General features: G+C 36.1%; 1 protein-coding gene and 1 pseudogene across 1 annotated transcript; both read right to left on the bottom strand.

The window, feature by feature from the left end:
• Window positions 1-15,127: 15,127 nt before the first annotated feature.
• LOC108974793 (NADH-ubiquinone oxidoreductase chain 3-like) lies at window positions 15,128-15,272 on the bottom strand (the record flags this gene model as incomplete). The annotated part of the gene is given in 3 exon segments (XM_018942835.1): window positions 15,128-15,167; window positions 15,169-15,185; window positions 15,219-15,272. Coding segments are annotated over 3 exon segments (111 nt in total), but the record flags the coding sequence as incomplete, so codon positions are not given.
• Window positions 15,273-16,077: 805 nt separating this feature from the next.
• LOC108974807 lies at window positions 16,078-16,688 on the bottom strand (annotated as a pseudogene).
• Window positions 16,689-18,714: the final 2,026 nt, after the last annotated feature.

The raw sequence follows: 18,714 nt of genomic DNA, 5'->3' as shown, positions 1-18,714 counted from the left end.
GGACTAGCTTAGAATCACGGTTAAATATCATTAAATTTCTTAGTTCAAAATTCTCAGAAATACATGTAAATACTCTTATTAATACAACCAGAGCTCTGGTTCTCTCCAAGTTGGAATACGGTCTCCCAATTTACGGATGGAGTGCCAATGCTAACATAAAAAGAATTTAAGCTCCATATCACGCTGCTATCCGCCGTAGCTTAAACGCTTTCCCCACTTCACCGACAAGATGTATTCTCGCCGAAGCGGGACTACCTTCGATAGAGGATAGATTATTCGAAACAACGGCAAAACTAATTCCAAAACTTAACACCACACAAAACCACCATTTAAATAAATGTTTCGCAAATGCAATCAAGCGCACTTACAAAGTGTTATCCACCATTCGTCGCTGTGCATCACTGCATAAACAACTCAACCTACACCTACCTACATTAACAAGAAGAAAACCCTGTTTTCCGCCATGGATACTGTAAGACACGTCGATAAACTTGAATCTTCATCTGCATAAGAAAAGCCACACTCAAACTATTTTTGGAAGAAAGTTATAAACTAAAGTCATACAACTGGTTATTTACCGATGCAACAAAATCGAATAAAGCAACAGCCTTCGCCATCGTCGACATTAACAACACTATAATTTCAGGAGGAATCCTTCGTGACTATTATTCCATATTCACCGCCGAGGCTTTAGCCATACTAAAGGCATGCTCGTTTGCACGGAATAACAMAGGRAAATACGTAATATGTTCTGACAGCCTATCAACAATTTCTGCCGTAAAAAATCTAAACTGTCACAACAACTTAATTGTTAAAATTCGGAGTATAATTATTGCAAAAAAAATTGTTCTCTTCTGGGTACCAAGTCATCAAGGAATTATGGGAAACGAACTTGTAGATAAAACAGCCAATTTAATAGCCAAGTCGCCCTCCATCTATTTCACACCATCGTCCGAAAAGGACCTCCAACACTATATATCCCAATATATACAACAAAACAAAGCAGTCAATTGGAAAAACTTCCATCACCGATATACCAAATTCAATGCTAATGGCCTAGGTGCCATATACCCAGCAAACACGTCAAAATCAAAATGGTCAATTTATATACGCCTACGGATTGGACACACGAAGCTTACACACGAACATTTGATCACCAACAAAACACCGAGGAGATGCGACTGCGGYAATACTCTAACAACCGAACATATCTTAGATTACTGTCCAAACTTCTCGAGAATCAGAGCAATTTTCTTTAATCAAATGAACCCTACAGATTGTTTAAAYCATATTAACGCAAAAAATATTAATCAAATTTACTTATTTATAGAACAACTCAGATTAAACAACCAATTGTAATAATATTAAATTTACTTATAAGATAGGCGTCAAAGGCCCCTGCAGCTAGTAATAATAATAATAAGTTTAGTACAGTCTCGTGATTCGTCGAAATGCCATCTGCATCTCCTACAATTTTATTTCATAGGATTGTCAGTGCACCGAAATGTTGTCTACAGCCTTCTATATAAAGAGTCATTGAATTTTTCGCAGCTTCCTTACAGTTCACATAAGATTTTCTGGCAAACTATGGGAAAGATTGAATAATATTTAAGCTTTCATGGCAAGTTACGCAGTCATTTATTGTCTGATCTGAATACCTATTCTATCACCTGTGTAACATTTTACAATGTTCTAACTTCGTTCGCCGATTGAGCGCTTAAATCAGCCGTTTGGGCAGCTGCTAATGTCTGACTATGTCCTCTAGAATGAAATTGCTGGTGAGAGCGAAACCATTAAGGTCGACCGTTATAGCGCCTATTATGGCGACCTAACCCTAATTATTTGATGAATGGAATTGAAACTCGTGCTCTCGGCCACATTTAATTTTAACAAGACTTTGTCTCTGCCTACTCATCGCATCAATGAATGGATTTGTTGAGAAAACACTTAGGTGAGCAGATAATTTCACATTTTGAGCTGATCGATTGGCCAACAAGATCGTGTGACAGATCGCTGTTAGACTTTTTTCTATGGGGGTATGTGATTTCTTAATTCTATGCGGGCAATCCCACTTCGATTTAGGATTTCGAAACATCACGCGTGTCACGCCAGTTACCAGTGGAACTGGTCTTATAAACCATCATGCCAATTGAACTCAATGGATGGAGCATCTGAGATGTAGCCGCGCCCAACATTTTAAACAGTTCATTTTCAAAAAATATATGGCAAAGAATGTCCTTTCGAATGATAATAAACATTCCCCATTAAATTTTAAGTTTCTTTAAAAAAGTAGGGAACCGCGAAATGGATAAACCTTTGTATATAGATTTTCTACTAGTTTCCCCGGCACTCACCTTGTAATAAAATCGAAAAATGGAGCACGGAGCACGTCTGCGGTGTATCGTATCGAAAACGAAAAAGAGGCTGGTCGTTTGTCCGTCGGTCCCTTTTGTTCGTTTGGTACGGTGTCCTCATGTGTGTTGAATTCGTGATGTTGTGGTATAGTGTGCGTGTGATGTGGAATGTGATGATGATGTGCTGTGTTGAGTGTGGTGTGTATGTGTGGGGTGTAGTAGTATTATATTAAGAAGGGGGTTAGGTGCTCATTTAGCCATCCCGGCCCCCATAAACGACTGTTTAGCCTAAAAAGCGCTGCAGCTGTTGCAGCGTTGTCACAACGGTGGTGGTCCAGTCTGTCGACGCGGTAAGAGCTTCCACTACGCTGGTGTATGACACTATCGGCGGGTGGAAGTTTGGAGACGCGGCCGCGATGGTTGGGTGGCCGGTGCGCTTCGCGGGACGAGCTGCGATGTAGCAGTGTGTGATGCGGCCTGTGACACATTTGGCACAGCCCCCGTGACTCACACTCTGAAGTGGCATGATTGTGCGACAGGCAGTTGAAGCAATGCCCGTGGGCCTGAGCAACTTGCTGCCGTTGCAGAGGCCGCATACCCTTAAGTATTCCACAATGGTGGAGACGATGAGAGCGTCGACAGAGGGGGCAACTTATCCGTAGTTATCGATGTGGTCGATGGTGGTCTGGAGCCACCACGAGGTGAGGGTGTAAGTACCGCTGCAGGCGCGGTTGCCGGTGCAGGTGTCGGCGTTGTTGCTGGTGCAGTTGCCGTCGTTGTTGCAGCCACAGTTCGGTTCGGTGCGTGGCGCATTGGCAACCCGAGCGGTTGGCGGGGTTGCGACTGGTGTATCTACATCCATGGTGATCTGTGTAATGAATATTGTTAATTATACATATCTGTGATATAAAATGATACGGGCAATCGTGCCACGATATGTGGCATGAATGTGTCGTCGTATTGATCGACAATTATTTGTAAATATTCTTTATTATTTGATACGGCGTGTTAATTCGAACGGTTGCTGCGGGCGTGTTTTTCGTTTTAGTGTTCAATTTAGTGATTTTATTATATCGCCGTTTGGTTTTTTCGATTTTCGGATTCGCGGTCGTCGGGGATTGGTAAAAAGCATAGCTTCACGAGCGGTCTGGTTAGTGTTCCGTTTTGCGTGCAGAGATCCACGACTCGTATGTGACCGTCGGAGCCATAATGTAACTTTTCTATGCGGCCAAGCCGCCACTCGGTAGGGGGTAGACAATCATCATGAATGAGGACACAGTCTCCAAGTTTAGGTACTTGTTCAGGAGTCTTCCAGCGGTATCTTTTGTGGAGATCCTCTGTGTATTCGTCCTTCCATCGGCGGCTGAAATCATGATGGAAAATTTTAATTCGTTCTCATCGATTTAATAGGGATAGCGACTCCACGCTTGGCTCGGGAATGGCCAGGATGGGTGACCCTCTTAGAAAATACCCTGGAGTTAAGGCAATTAATCTGAGGGGTCTTGCGAGAGTACTGTGAGTGGTCGTGAATTGAGAACGGCTTCAATTCGATTTAATAACGTCATGAACTCTTCGTAATTGAATTTATAATTTCCAGCTACCCGTTTGAAATGGGATTTGAAGCTTTTTACAGCTGATTCCCATAAACCGATCATATGAGGAGCGCTTGGGGGTATAAATTGCCAAATGATACCTTGAGGGGCGTACTTTTGTACGGTGTCGGGTGACACTTGTTTTAAGAAATCCACGAATTGCTTTTCTGTGGCTCGTTGAGCTCCAATGAAAGTTTTGCCATTATCGCTCATGACTTTGGATGGGTAGCCACGTCGAGCGACGAAGCGAACATATGCCGCGAGAAAAGCCTCCGTCGTCAGATTACTACATAGCTCAAGGTGTACTGCCTTTGTCGTGAAACATACAAAGATACCCACATAGCCTTTCATGTGAGTGGGAGACTTTAGCATAGACGCCTTTATCTGGAAAGGCCTAGCAAAATCAACACCTGTTATGGTGAAAGCCAGAGCGAAATTGCAGCGTTCCGGTGGAAGTCCTGCCATAATCTGCGTTCACATCTTCTGTTTGTGCATGGTGCAAATCTTGCACGTGAAGATGCACTTTTGGGTTTGCGGCTTAAAACGGGGGATATAATACTCTTGGCGTACCATATGCTGCATGAGGCGATGCTCGGCAGGTAGCATTAAGATGTGGATGTAGTTGAGGAATAATGTGGCAAAGGGTGACTTCTCGGGAATTGTTATGGGGTGGCGTTCATTGTATGTTAGGCTCGAATTAGCAAGCCGACCATTGGCACGAAGCAGACTTTTTGTGTCCAGAAATGGGTTTAGAACTAAGAGCGAGCTCTTTTTATCAATTGGCTTCGATTCTCTTAGTAGTGATATACATATCGCGGCTGAAGTAGCGCGCTTGTGTATATGCGATTAGTGTGACTTTTGCTTTTTGTAACTCTAGGTGCGTCACTGTGTTGCATGGGAAATTATGTGACCCCTTGACTTTGCTTTTGAGTTGTTCTATAAATTAGAACATATAAGCAACTACTCTGAGAGCTCTTGGAAACGATGAAAATCGTTCGAGGATGTTGGCATTATCTATTAATGTGTGAAATGTGGAGATGTTTCGACCTTCTGGGACGATAATGTTGCGCATGGGGCATTGTGGCCAAGAATCAGGAGATTCTATCAACCATCGGGGGCCATTGCACCAGAGGGTGGTAGTGGCAAGGTGCAGTGGCTTGCACCCTCTTGTACCTAGATCGGCAGGATTGTCAGCATTGGCGACGTGACGCCAAGTGGCTGCTCCCACTAGGTCAAGTATGTGAGACGTTCGGTTAGAAATGTACGTCTTCCATGCATCTGGTGGTTTTTCCAACCAGGCTAGTACAATTTCTGAATCGGACCATATATATAGTTTGCATTTTGTCATGTTTAAATGCATTTGCACCATGGCTACTAATTTAGAAAGTACTAGTGCGCCACATAACTCAAGTCTTAGGAGACTTATAGCTTTTAAAGGTGCCACCTTTACTTTTACTACTAATAAGTGGCTTGTGGTCGTGGTGTCACTTTGCGTGCGCACACAGGTAGTAGCGCAGTATGCCTTTTCAGAGGCATCACAGAAGCCATGTAATTCGCCTTTGTGTTCGGGATAGTAGTTTACCCATCGCKGAATTTGTATCTGAGAAATATCATTCAGATTGTTTGCGAACTGGGACCATTTTTCTAAGCGAAGTGGTTTCACCTGTTCGTCCCAGTCGGTTGAATCTAGCCATAATTCTTGTATTAAGATTTTAGCTTGGATCATAATTGGCGAAAGCCATCCTGCGGGGTCGAAAAGTTTTGCCACCGAGGATAAAATCTATCTGTTTGTGATGGCTGATAATGCGGATATGGACTCTGTTGTGTATGAGAACTGGTCCGATATCGCATTCCATTGGATGCCTAGTGTTTTTGTTGTACTTTCCTTTTCGAATATAAGGAAATTACTGCCCAACAAATTTTCCTTTGGAATATTTTGAGTATGTTTGGGTGGTTTGCCATAATCTTTGGGAATGGTCCAGCTCGAAGGATCATAGATTTTCTACTAGTTTTCCCGGCACTAACCTTGTAATAAAATCGGAGCACGTAGCACGTCTGCGGTGTATCGTATCGAAAACGAAAAAGAGGCTGGTCGTTTGTCCGTCGGTCCCTTTTGTTCCTTTGGTACAGTGTCCTCATGTGTGTTGAAATCGTGATGTTGTGGTATGGTGTGCGTGTGATGGGGAATGTGATGATGATGTGGTGTGTTGAGTGTGGTGTGTATGTGTGGGGTGTAGTAGTATTATATTAAGAGGGGGTCATGTGCAAATTTAGCCAATGTGGAACTAGTAATGGCGTGGTGAAGAGTGATCCTTTTTTTGGCGGTTGAGTTTCCTGACTTCTTGACAGAGAACATGCAAACATATGAATGCGTTGCTCCACCGCTACGATTGCGACATAGCCAAGTTTTCCAAAAAACAGGAAACCATGGAAAGATCTACGACCTCGTTTGAATTCACCATATCATCAATCACTGGTCTTGATGGAGTTTCAGCGCCAAGAATTTATTTAAATTACTGGTTTGTTTTGTTTTTGTGTTAAATTACGTTACACGTCACCGGATAATTATAGTTTGTTTTTACACAGCACAAGTTGTAAGTATTTCGAATACATGCTCGAATTTTTATTTTATTGTTTTTGTTTTTTCTTTACATAACCAAAAGCTTTTTCTTTCTTTATTGGTTTTTGGTATATGATAATTCTATGGTAACATGTAGATTTTTATCCCCTTGTGTAGTTACCATAGAATTTTAATTTAACGGTTTGTGGTTTATATTCTTTTATGGTCCACAAGAGAATTTTAATTCTTATCTTGGCAGTATCTCAGATTAATTCACCGGTGTTGACCGGAAAGTTTTATAAAAAGATTAAGTGAAACGCGTTCGATTTTATGAGTAACTAAACTGATATCTTTTTATTTTACTTCCTTTTATATAGATCACTCTTATTTACTTAAAGTGTCAATTATATTTCAAGCGATCGTCTTTGTTTATAACTATTATGCTAATACCTTCTTGCGAGAGCTATTATATATTTTGTTTATTTAATAGCTAAGTGCTTTGTGATATTGTTGGTGTATACTTACACGGTTTTTCAAATTTAGGAAGTGCGAATGCGTTTGTATGCTTTATTTTTTATTACGTGTTGGGATAAAAAGGAAAAAAAGGAAATGGGGCTTTTGCAAATCTTGTATTCAATGTCACCAAAGCAATAACATTTCTTCCTTCGAATCGTCCATATTGCTATATACCGGCTCTGATTGCCATACAATACTGTTTATAGAAACATATTGTACAAATGAGCTAAACTTGGGCTGGTTGAATCATTAGCTTTTGCTTGATATGGTGAAATTTTATTTAGTTGATTAAAATATAAATTAGAATTATTGATTACTTGTAGAAATATGCAACGAAAATATGAGTCTCCAATCCAAAAACAATTTTACAACGAAGGGTAACCAGCATAATTTTTCAAAACCTTTATTCTAAAAAATGGTTTTCTAAGCCACACAAAGTTAAGAACATATTTATAATTGGACTGTTTTGGTTTCGTGCAAATGAATGTTGCGTATGTGTAGTTTTCTAAACAAGGAGAAAATGAAAGTTAATGTGTCGTTTTCTTCAAGTATTCGCGCACAAACAACAATGTGTAAAGTTTTCACGGCAGCATTCATTGGGACGATTTCTATCCATGACACGTCACCAGTTATGAGCCTATGGAAATCGAGGGTCATATCCTAAAATTAACTTGAGAAAAAACTGTCGGATAACTAGTACGAACGTGGAACATTGGCTCACACTATATATAAAGGAGTACAGTGAACTTCACCCGCTGAATCGTTTCCGAAGAATACAAAACCGGCCTTACCAATGCAGAAGAGTAGAATGGGCACGGGAAGATAACACATGCAGATTTCTAGAAAACGTATTTTTAAGACTGGTTAAAGAAGTTTATAAATGCATATGTATTTACTACACGTATGTTAGGAAATTCTGAAAACATTTGTGTTTGTGACTTATTATTTTTCTTGTATGTATAAGTTAATATTCACAATGTAGTTTTAAAGTGTAAAGTTCGCTTTATCGATGAAAACGTTTTATATCAATAAATTCCATAGAAACAAAAATAATGTATTTTTTAGCATACATAGCTATGTATTTATACGCATATTTAGATATTCACTCCATCGTACGAATATACTAAATGCTCATTTTGTATCGCCAAACAGTTTTGGGGTTTACTTCCACTTATAATGGTAGTTGCTAAGAAAAACTTTAAAATACGAAAGCTATAATAGGAAAAGTGTTAAAGATGTTGAGATAAAGGACGTATATACGCAAATCGATTAAAAAAAAAAAACATTTGTACAAAGCCTTGCAGTTCATTAGGTTATTATGCAAAATAAAAAATAACTGTTCTTCTTACATAAACTAAAATAGAACTATCAATTAAAGGTTTTATAAAGTGATTTCGTTCGAAAGGTTTCTATATATGTATAGTGTAGTTTCTTATTATTTTTAAACATCAAAACAGCTGTGATCTCAAATTAATTTTCATTATTTGTCTCTTTCCATTTTGCAGTTAGATAGTTTACATGAAAATAAGAACTAATGTGAGCATTTATTTTTCAGTAAATGGACGTTTTGGGTTTAAATAAATTCGACTATTCATACTAGTGAAATAATGAGCAGAGGCAACTCCCCTACAAATAACAGCAGCTCGTCGTCCGAGACGAGTGAAGTTCAGAGTTTCGAAGATAACAAAACACTTGCAGAGTCTCCTGTTTCAAAAAATCTCATATCGCAAAACAGGTTGTTTACGATATTATCATCTTGTTAAATAATAAAGATTTATATTTTACATAGGACTTCTAGGAGCCCAAAAAGTATAAAAGAGTTTGGAAGTTACCAAAGTGGAGACAAAGAAGGGGATATTAAAAGACCTCCCTGGAGGGCGGTGAGTGTGTCGACATTGCCCAAACCAGATAAAAATGCAATACTAAAGGCAAAGCTTCTTGACGCCTCAAGGTAAACATATCATAGCAAATATATAAAAACAAATTTTCGAGAAATGAGCATATGTGATATAACTAAAATATTTTTATGTAAACTTTATTAAAAAATTCAGGCGGAATGATATAAGGCGATAAAAACAGGAAACAACATAACAATTTATTATTCTCTTCCAATCTGTAGCACTGTTTTCAAAAATTGCGTTGTTCAAGTACAATATCTAAAATTAATTGATAGTTGCTGATACTAGGTTAGGAAACGGCCATTTTAATGGCACAGCTACATACATATGGTCGTTTGAACTTCTGCAAATTCTTTTTTCACTTAACTATTAGTCTATTCTCCATTACTCGTACGCTATTAGCGACAAACGACAACAACCAATAATTAATCGGTACAAGCTGACTCACTTTACCCACTCTGGCACCACCTCCCATATATTCGAAGGAGATTTCCCTTCTTACTGCATTCATCTTCTTTTTCACGTAGACTCTACTCACGCGCTTACAGCCGAGTTAACAACAGAACTTCTGATCTGTCCAATGGAGTGAAGGTCTTCCTCTTCCTGTGGTCCCCCGGCAGGTACCGAATCGAAAACCTTCAAAGCTGAGGTGCTCTCTTCCATTCGAACAACATGACTTAGCCAACGTAGTCGCTGTTACTTGATTCGCTAAACTATGCCAATGTCGTTAAATATATCCCGTACATTTCATTGTTCCATCGGCTACGATAATTGCCATTGTCAATGCGCAGAAGACCCTTAAAACTTCCACAAAACCTTTCTCCCGAGTACTCCTACGGCCAGCTCATCAGATGATATCATTGTTCATGCCGCCTCACTATATAACAGAACGGAAAGTAGCAAGAGTAACTCTGCATTGCTGATTTTGTTGTTGGTGCTTATACTGCTACTTGGTAGACGAAATTATCTATCACTTCAAAGGAAAGACGATGGCGATGACTCTTTGTTTGATGACAGGAGATATTTCGTATTGTCTTCGTTCACAACCAGATCCATTCGATGCTAATGAAATTAATGTCATCGGCGTACGCCAGCTGATACTTTATAAACGTAAAATTACCTTCTATATTTAGCGCTGCAAGTGGTATTATTTTCTTCTGCAATAGATTGAACTCGTAGGATAGGGAGTCTCCTTGTTCAATTTATCTTTTAGTGTAGAACGGGAGGAGAGGTAGTTCGCGATCCTGATAAAGCTTTTGGTGTTGCTCAACGTCAGTTTACACAGGCGTATTAAATTTAAGGGAATGTCAAGCCTAGCAGCACAAAGGCAATTCCTTTTCGTGCTGTAGAAGGCGGCTTTAAAATCGGCGAAGAGGTGCACAGGTCTTTTGCAAGATTTGGTAAGTGGTGAAAATATGGTTTATATTAGATTTTCTAGGTTTAAAACTACACAGATAAGGAGAAGAAGGAGGAGAATCTTATCCCACGCTATATGGCGCAGATTGTGGGGATCCCTATTTGTGGATAGGACAGATCACACTTAGGATCCAATACTCGAGCATGTTTTCATCCATTCATATCAAGCAATGAAGTCCGTCGGGCATGGATGCCAATCAGTGTTATGTTGAACAAATTTGCTCTGATGCAGATTGCGGTTTAACGCTCATCCATCGAAATGAATGCCAAGACTCGACGACTAAGTCTTTCTCCCACCACAAATCGTACACCGCATATGTGCTCCTTTATAAGGTCCCTGTAGTAAATCTTGCAACGACCTATTATTGGACGGCGGTGATGGCAGGCTGTAATTTTACGATCATTGTGATTTAAGTTACTGTTACGTAGCATTTATATAGCGAGCCACTTGTTTCAAGACCGACCCCTGCTCGCAGCTACACTTTTGGTGAGCAGACACTGTTATTAGGAGGACGTAAACGTAGGAATTGGGTATAGCCCTGCTTACCAAGAAGCTTTACTATACCCCATTGTAGAATTGAATGACCAAAATATTCCTTAAGATTCGTTTTCAATGACTGCACCATTCGTAGTGAATCTTCTTTTATTATTGGTATTGGGAGATTTATTAATCGAACTCCTTTTTATCTGATTTTTTATAATTTTATATCTCGCGGTTGCTCGAAGGTCCAAAGTTACAGTCGACATGATTAATTAGGAGACGGTCTCCTCATTTACCATAAAGGTTTCTCCGACGAAATGTTTCTTCCGCAGAATTCTGGTTCATCAATTAATTACGCAAAACAAACAAAGTTGTTTGTTACAAGAGCGCGATCTGAGCTTTCAGAAACTGAAAAGAGAGTTATCGATGAATCTCTTATTAAAATGGCTTCAAAAGATCTACAACCACTTTATATTGTCAAAAATGAAGGATTCCGTGAAAATACAAAAAAGCTTCAGCCTTTGTATCCACTCCAAAAAGAAAACTTCTTTTGCAAAATATTTCACACATTCCTATATTAGGTGGACTTTTGACACCAAGAACTGTTTTTTTATCTGTTAGTCATTTTATTTGGGAAAACTACTGTCCTGTCAATCAAAGAAATTATCGGATCACAAAAAATAGGCAAAATAAAACCTTTTCATAATGGATATGCTTGATAAAAGAACCGTTCTCTGCTGTAGTACCTTCCTTATGCACCGAACTTTCTGAATGCATCAGAATGGGAAAAATTAAATGATTCTATCTATTGTAGACGATAGAGCATATCGCAGCAGAATCAATTGTGGTGGCATCGACTATGATATTGGTGATCATGTAGTATATGTGGCAGTTCATATAAGGTTGTACCAGTTTGGTGACACTTTTTTTTTGTAATAATAATACCCAACGATTACCCTCCTCCCGCCCAACCGACGCGCGGGGCGCAATCCGCGAACGAGCGGAATTAGCCGAGTTATAAAAGGCAAGAGAGTTTTAAGCATTGCGATCTTAAGTTGCTCAAAACTACAGAAACAAAAATTTCAACAGCCAAAATTAAGAACTAGATTAAAGTTTATAATTTTTAAAAGTTACTTGTTAAGAGTAGATAAAATATTTTTATCAATGGTAAAGAGAGAATCTGTTAGATCAAATGTGCTGGAATGAGAATTGAAATCGTGACATATACGGCGGAATGGTTCGTTTAACTCGAAATTTGTTCTAGAAAAATTTAAAAGTAAAGGTYTAAACTGCCTGGTAGAGCGAGCGGGAATGTTAAAATTAATATCAGACAAGAGAGATGGGMTACAGACTGACCCATTGATGAGTTTTACAAGAAATATTATACCAMGMATTTCCCTACGACTAGCGAGTGTAGGGAGATTTACAAGTTTTAAACGGTTAGTGTAAAGGGGAAGATTTAAACTGGAATCCCAATGCAAATGATTTAATGCAAAAAGTAAAAAATTGTTTTTGAATAGACTCTATTTTCTCAGAATGAACTAGATAACAAGGGTTCCATACCACGGAAGTATACTCTAATATATCCCTCACCAAAGATGTAAAAAAATTTTTCGTGGTAAGCGGATCTCTAAATTATTTAGACCAACGTTTAACAAAACTTAGGGCACCTTTAGCTTTAAATATGTGTGAAGATTACAATTGAGTTTGGGGTCCATACTTACTCCGAAGTCAACAAAACTGCATACTTGCTCCAACCGAAAGTTTTGTATTACGTATGAAGTAGGGTCTACAGATCTACGTGAAAAGCACATCGTTTTACATTTTTTAAGATTCAATGGCATTACATTTCTATCACACCAAGAAACTAGGTTATTTAAGTCTGTTTGCAACTGACATCTTTCACTATTTGAGGTGAATGATTTAAAAAGTTTTACATCGTCAGCATATAATAAAACGTTTGAAAACTTAACAACAGATGATATGTCATTAATAAATAACAAGAACAGAGATAAGATAAGAAAACCAAGAAGATCAAGTTTATTCAAAAGAATTGAGTGGTTTACTTTATCAAAAGTTTTACTAAAATCTGTGTATATAACATCAGTATTCTTATTCTCCCTAAAGAGATGTACTTGAGAGTTTACTGATTTAAACATCATTGACCTCCTAGGCGAGATATAACAAATTTCGGCATGCTGCTGGTGGAGTAGACAGTCGAATTTTTACCTGTATGCATAGGAATCAATTTATTGGTTTTAAATGCATTTGATTTATTTTCATTTGGGCACTGGTGCTTGTAACTTCATTATGCGTGATGTTTAGCTTTGACGACTTATGGATGTGCTATGATATATACATATATGCGCGTTTATATAAATTAATTTCCTTTGGGGGCTACTGACAATTACTTTATCATCAGCATTACTACAGATAAAGACTCCTCATTTGGCTCAGAATGGTAGCTCCTTTGAGAAAATTCTCTGGAGTTAGAGCGATCCTACAAGCGTGCAGTGAGTGGCCATGAATTCAGATCAGTTTTGATTCGCATTAATACTGTTTCCGTCATAATTAATTTGAAGTTTTATGAAGGTCGCTTGGATAGATATAATAAAAACAACCTTTGGTTTTTATAAGTATAGATACGTCACTGTACCGCATTGGGAATATGGTGACCCCTTAGCTTTATTTTTGAGTTATCATGCCCACATAAGTATTTGAAAATTGGGCAACTATTAGGGAATTTGTAATATACCTGCCGATGTTTTGAGTTTTTGAACGATTTTGTTATATGTATGTTAAGTTTAAGCGCGTATGCACTGATTGGGTAAGGAGTGGAGGGCCATATCTCAACATTTTTTAAAAGATTTTTGAATTATTTTGGCGAAAGCCATCTTACGGGTCGAAATTTGGCCCTAGATGATAAAACAGACTTTTGTTATTAACCTAACAAAGAGTTAATAAGTTGGGTAATGTGGATATTAACTGCGGAGCGGTTGAAAACTGATCAGATATCCTATTCCATTGGATCCCCAGTTTTTTTTTTTTTTTTTTTTTTGTTGAATATTTCTTTTCGAATTTAAAGAAATTAGTGTACAACAATTTTTATTTCGGAATATTTTTGAATATACTTAGGTTATTTGGTGGATTTAGATACACTTGTCTCTTTAATATTGGGGTTTTGAGAGGGAATTTTCACACATTTTTTTAAGTCAATTTGTGGAGTATTATTATATGCTAAAAGGTGGTTGAAATTTTCTTAACACTTTCAAAAATTATTTGTGGTATGACATCACTGGCTAATAGAATACCTATTTCAGCAGGGCCAATTTAGGCGACTGATTAGCCCGAAACACGTGGGGCGACGTGGCTGTGCTCTAGGCTTTCGACGCCGCTTATAGACTTCAGCGGTGCTAATCAAAATTTATTTCTTTAGTACCTAAGTACCCTTATTAAGTTGATTAATTTTTCCAACTCCTTATATAATCTATTTACCTAGTTATTTAATATTATTAACCTCAATTGTGTGTGTAGTAGGAGTATTAGGTTATTTAATTTCTTATGTTTCTTTATTTTATTTTAACAAATCTTTACATAAGTATTAAGCTAGTTATTTTTCTGGCTCTATATGACTTATATCTTATATTTCAACTTATGGTATCATTAATTAGCCTTTAGTGTTAGGAATAAAAGTATGTAAGTCTTTTGTTCAGGGATGATCAGAATTTTTAGGGGTAAAAATTTATACAATGAATTAGTTAAATATTCTCAGTATATATCTGTTATACATAATAACAATTTAAAGAGTTATCTTTTATTACATGTTTTATGAATTATTTTCTTGTTTTAATTTTTTTGTAATCTTTTATTTAAGTAGCTTAAGACAAAGCATAGCACTGAAGATGTTAGGGTAATTGTATAATTCTTGGATGTAGTGTATTACATTTAGTAATTTATAAAAATAGAAAATTTTATTGTTACAATGAAAATGTTATGTTTTTATTAAACTATATAAACAGAGGTACAAATGGAGTTTAACCAATAAAAGATAAAAGTTAGCAGCTTTTTCTTTAACGTCATACTTCCTTAATTGGAGATTGATCTCAGTTTTATCTTTAAGAGTGATAGGCCTCTTTTTGGCTTCAATTAATAAACATAATTAATATCTAAATTTATTAGAATAAGGGTTAAAATACCTAAGATTAGGTAAAATCTAAGTGCAATAAATCACTTCATTTTATGAATTATAAGGTAGATTGATATTTCAATACTTTTTGAATGCAAATCAAATGTTATAATTAACTACAACCCTAATTTGATCGATCTAATATTCCTTGATTTCATTCATGATCCAATAATTAGGATAATAATAAATACAATTCTCGTTGTGGCTCATATAATTAAGATTATAGGTAAAATAAGGGCAAGTTCTACATCAACAATTAAGAAAATAATTGTAATTAAAAAAATCGAAGGGAAAAAGGTAGTCGTGAAGAAGATTTAGGATCAAACCCACATTCAAAAGGAGACAATTTTTCACGATCTGTTAGTGCCATTTTTTTGATAAAACAGAGGCTAGTGTTATTATTACGCTGGTGATAATAATTAAAATTTATGCTATAATAGCAGTTGAAAAAATTATCTATACTACTAATTAGTAGAAATTATGATTGCAAGTCAAATATACTTATATACTATATAGATAAAAATTAATTACCCTCCTCATCAATAAATTCAATTTCAATTTCAATGAAATGTCAGTATAATGCAGCTGCTTCAAATCCAAAATGGTGGATTTTAGAAAAGTGATTATTTAAATGGCGAATTAAAAATGCTAGAAGAAATGTTGTTGCAATTAATACATGAATTCCGTGGTATCCTGTTGCTATGAAAAAGGTAGAACCATAAACTGAATCCCCGCAGGTGATACAGCTCAATAGCTGGAGGTAGGCTTCTGTGGAAAAACGCTCAGAAGAAAGCTACAAAAAATAAAACTTCTGATAAAATGAATAGAATTATTGATCAACGTAATCCTAATGTTACGGGTAAGGTATGTAATCCTTGAAAGTCCCTTCTCGAGAAACATCATTGATATACTGTTAAAATAGAAATAATATTTCCTAAAGCAAATAATGAGATTAATCATATTGATGGAATCATTTTACTAATCCTGAAACAGAAGTTATAGCTCCAATTGCTCCTGTTAAAGGTCAGGGGATATAATCTACTAAATGGAATGGGTGATTTGAGTGTGTTGACATTAATTTACTTCTCTAGAGTATAGTGTACTTAGAACTGCGAATATATATGATTGAATAATAGCAACGGTTGATTCTAGGACTAATAGAGCAATTTGACCAATTAGTAGTAAGGATACAATTGCATAAAAAAGGGAAGGGCCAGTATTTTCTAAAAGAGTAAGTAATAAATGTCCTGCAATTATATTAGCTGCTATTCGAACAGCTAAGGTTTCAGGTCGAATAATATTACTAATATTTCAGGAGTTCCTTGTGGAACTAGATGAGCGAATATGAGTTGTGTATGATTAATTCATCCATAAAGTATAAAACATAATCACAAAGGTAGAGCTAATGCAAGTGTAAATGTTAAGTGACTTGTTCATGTAAAAATATTGGGAAAGAACTCTATAAAATTATTGAATGAAATTAATGAAAATAGTGAAACAAAAATAAAAGTTGATCCTGAATGTCCTGATGGGCTTAAAAGAGTTTTGAATTCCTTAGTGTGTAAGAAGAATTGAATTTCAAAAAATATGTTATCGTGACGGTCCTAAAAATGTTCTATTCAATTTAATGACAAATTGAAAATACTTGATGAAGGGCCAAATACAGAGAATAAATTTGTTATCATTTTCAGTTTAAAGAAGTTGTTGAATACTTGTTTCAAATATCTGATTTAGGTGTTTTAGGAATTAAAGAATAATAATTTATTATACTGAACAAGATAATAGTAATTAAAAAGATAATAAATAAACTTGATCAACCAATGGGAACTATTTGAGGCACCAAAAAATATTAAATAAATTTAATAATTTTAGTTTGACATACTAATGTTATTTTTTAACTAATTTTTTTTTTTTTCATTAGAAGTAAGTGCTAATTTACTATAAAATGATTTAAGAGACCAATACTCGATTTCAGTCATCAAATGATAATTATGAATTAGTTATTACTTCTATTTCAATAGGTATAAATTTGTGATTAGCTCCACAAATTTCTAAACATTGACCATAAAATAATCCAGGACGATTTATTATGAAGTTAGTTTGATTTAATCGACCAGGAGTTCCATCAACTTTTACACCTAAAGCTGGTACTGTTCATGAGTGAATTACATCTGCAGCTGTTACTAAAATTCGAATATGTGAATTTAGAGGTAGAACTACACGATTACTAACGTCTAGTAGTCGTAATCCATCTGTTGTCATTTCATTAGTTGGAACTATATATGAATCGAATTCTACATTTATAAAATCTGAATATTCGTAGCTTCAGTATCATTGGTGTCCAATAGCTTTTAATGTAACTGAAGGTTCATTAATTTCATCTAACAAATAAAATAGTCGAAGAGAAGGAAAAGCAATAAATAGTAGAACAATTGCTGGAAGAATAGTTCAAATTATTTCAATAGTTTGACCATGTAAAAGATTTTGGTTAGTGTATTTATTAAAGAACATTATAAATATTAAGTAACCTACTAATGTAGTAATTATTATTAAAATTATTAAAGTGTGATCATAAATGATGGAAAGTTGTTCTAAAAGAGGACAGGCTCTATGTTGAAGGCCAAGTTCAGCTCATGTTGTCATTAGTTTCTAATAAAAGTAAAATACTTTATACACGGAGTTTAAATCCATTGCACTAATCTGCCATATTAAATAATTAGTTAAAAGAGGTAGTTCTGAGTAACTATGTTCAGGTGGAGGAGTATTTTGGAGTCATTCGATTGAAGAACTAAGTTGTATAGCGTAAACTACTTGTCGTTGTGTTACCAAATTCTCAGATGATGAATAGGAAGAATAAGATTCCTAGTAAAGAAATAGATGAACCAATCGTAGAAACTACATTTCATGTTATGTAAGCTAATCCTAAAAAGTGCTGTGGGAAGAATGTTAGATTTACGCCAATAAATATAATAATAAATTGACTCTCTAACCATTTAGGATTTAGTACTAATCCTGTAAATAATGATTATCAATGAACAAATCCTGTTATAATAGCAAATACTGCATCTACTGCCAATACATAGTGGAAATGAGCTACTACATAATATGTATGTATCATGAAGAATAATATCTACAGATGAGTTAGCAAGAACAACTCCTGTTAACTCCCCTACTGTGTATAAGAATACAAACGCTAGATCTTATAATATAGCTGGGGAATAATTTAATTGTGTACCACGTAGTGTAGCTAATCAACTAAAAATCTTGATACTTCTAGGTACAGCAATAATCATTGTAACTGAAGTGAAATATGCTCGAGTGTCTACATTTTTCCTACTGTGCAGGTATGATGAGCTCATACAATAAATCCTAAAAGACCAATTGCTATTATTAGCATAAATCATTCCTAGAGAACCGAAAATTTCCTTTTATCTTCATTCTTGGCTAATAATAGTAGAGATAATTCCGAATCCTGGTAGAATTAAAATATAAACTTCTGGGTGTAAAAAGAATTAAAATAAATGTTGGCAAACAATAGGTAATAGCAGAGAATATGAAGAAATATAGAATGCGCATCATAGCAAATGACAAAATTTCAGTTTCGGGTGCGGGCGGTAAGCAACACAAGGAATTTGGTTAGCAGAACTTGAACAACGGAATTATGTTAAATTTCATATTCTTTACATTGCGAAAATATGCATGAAGTTGAAC

This window comes from Bactrocera latifrons, unplaced genomic scaffold, assembly GCF_001853355.1.
Source record: "Bactrocera latifrons isolate USDA-ARS-PBARC rearing strain unplaced genomic scaffold, ASM185335v1 scaffold_1127, whole genome shotgun sequence".
Classification (NCBI taxonomy): Eukaryota; Metazoa; Arthropoda; class Insecta; order Diptera; family Tephritidae; genus Bactrocera; species Bactrocera latifrons.
This window is presented reverse-complemented; position numbering and strand designations above follow the sequence as displayed.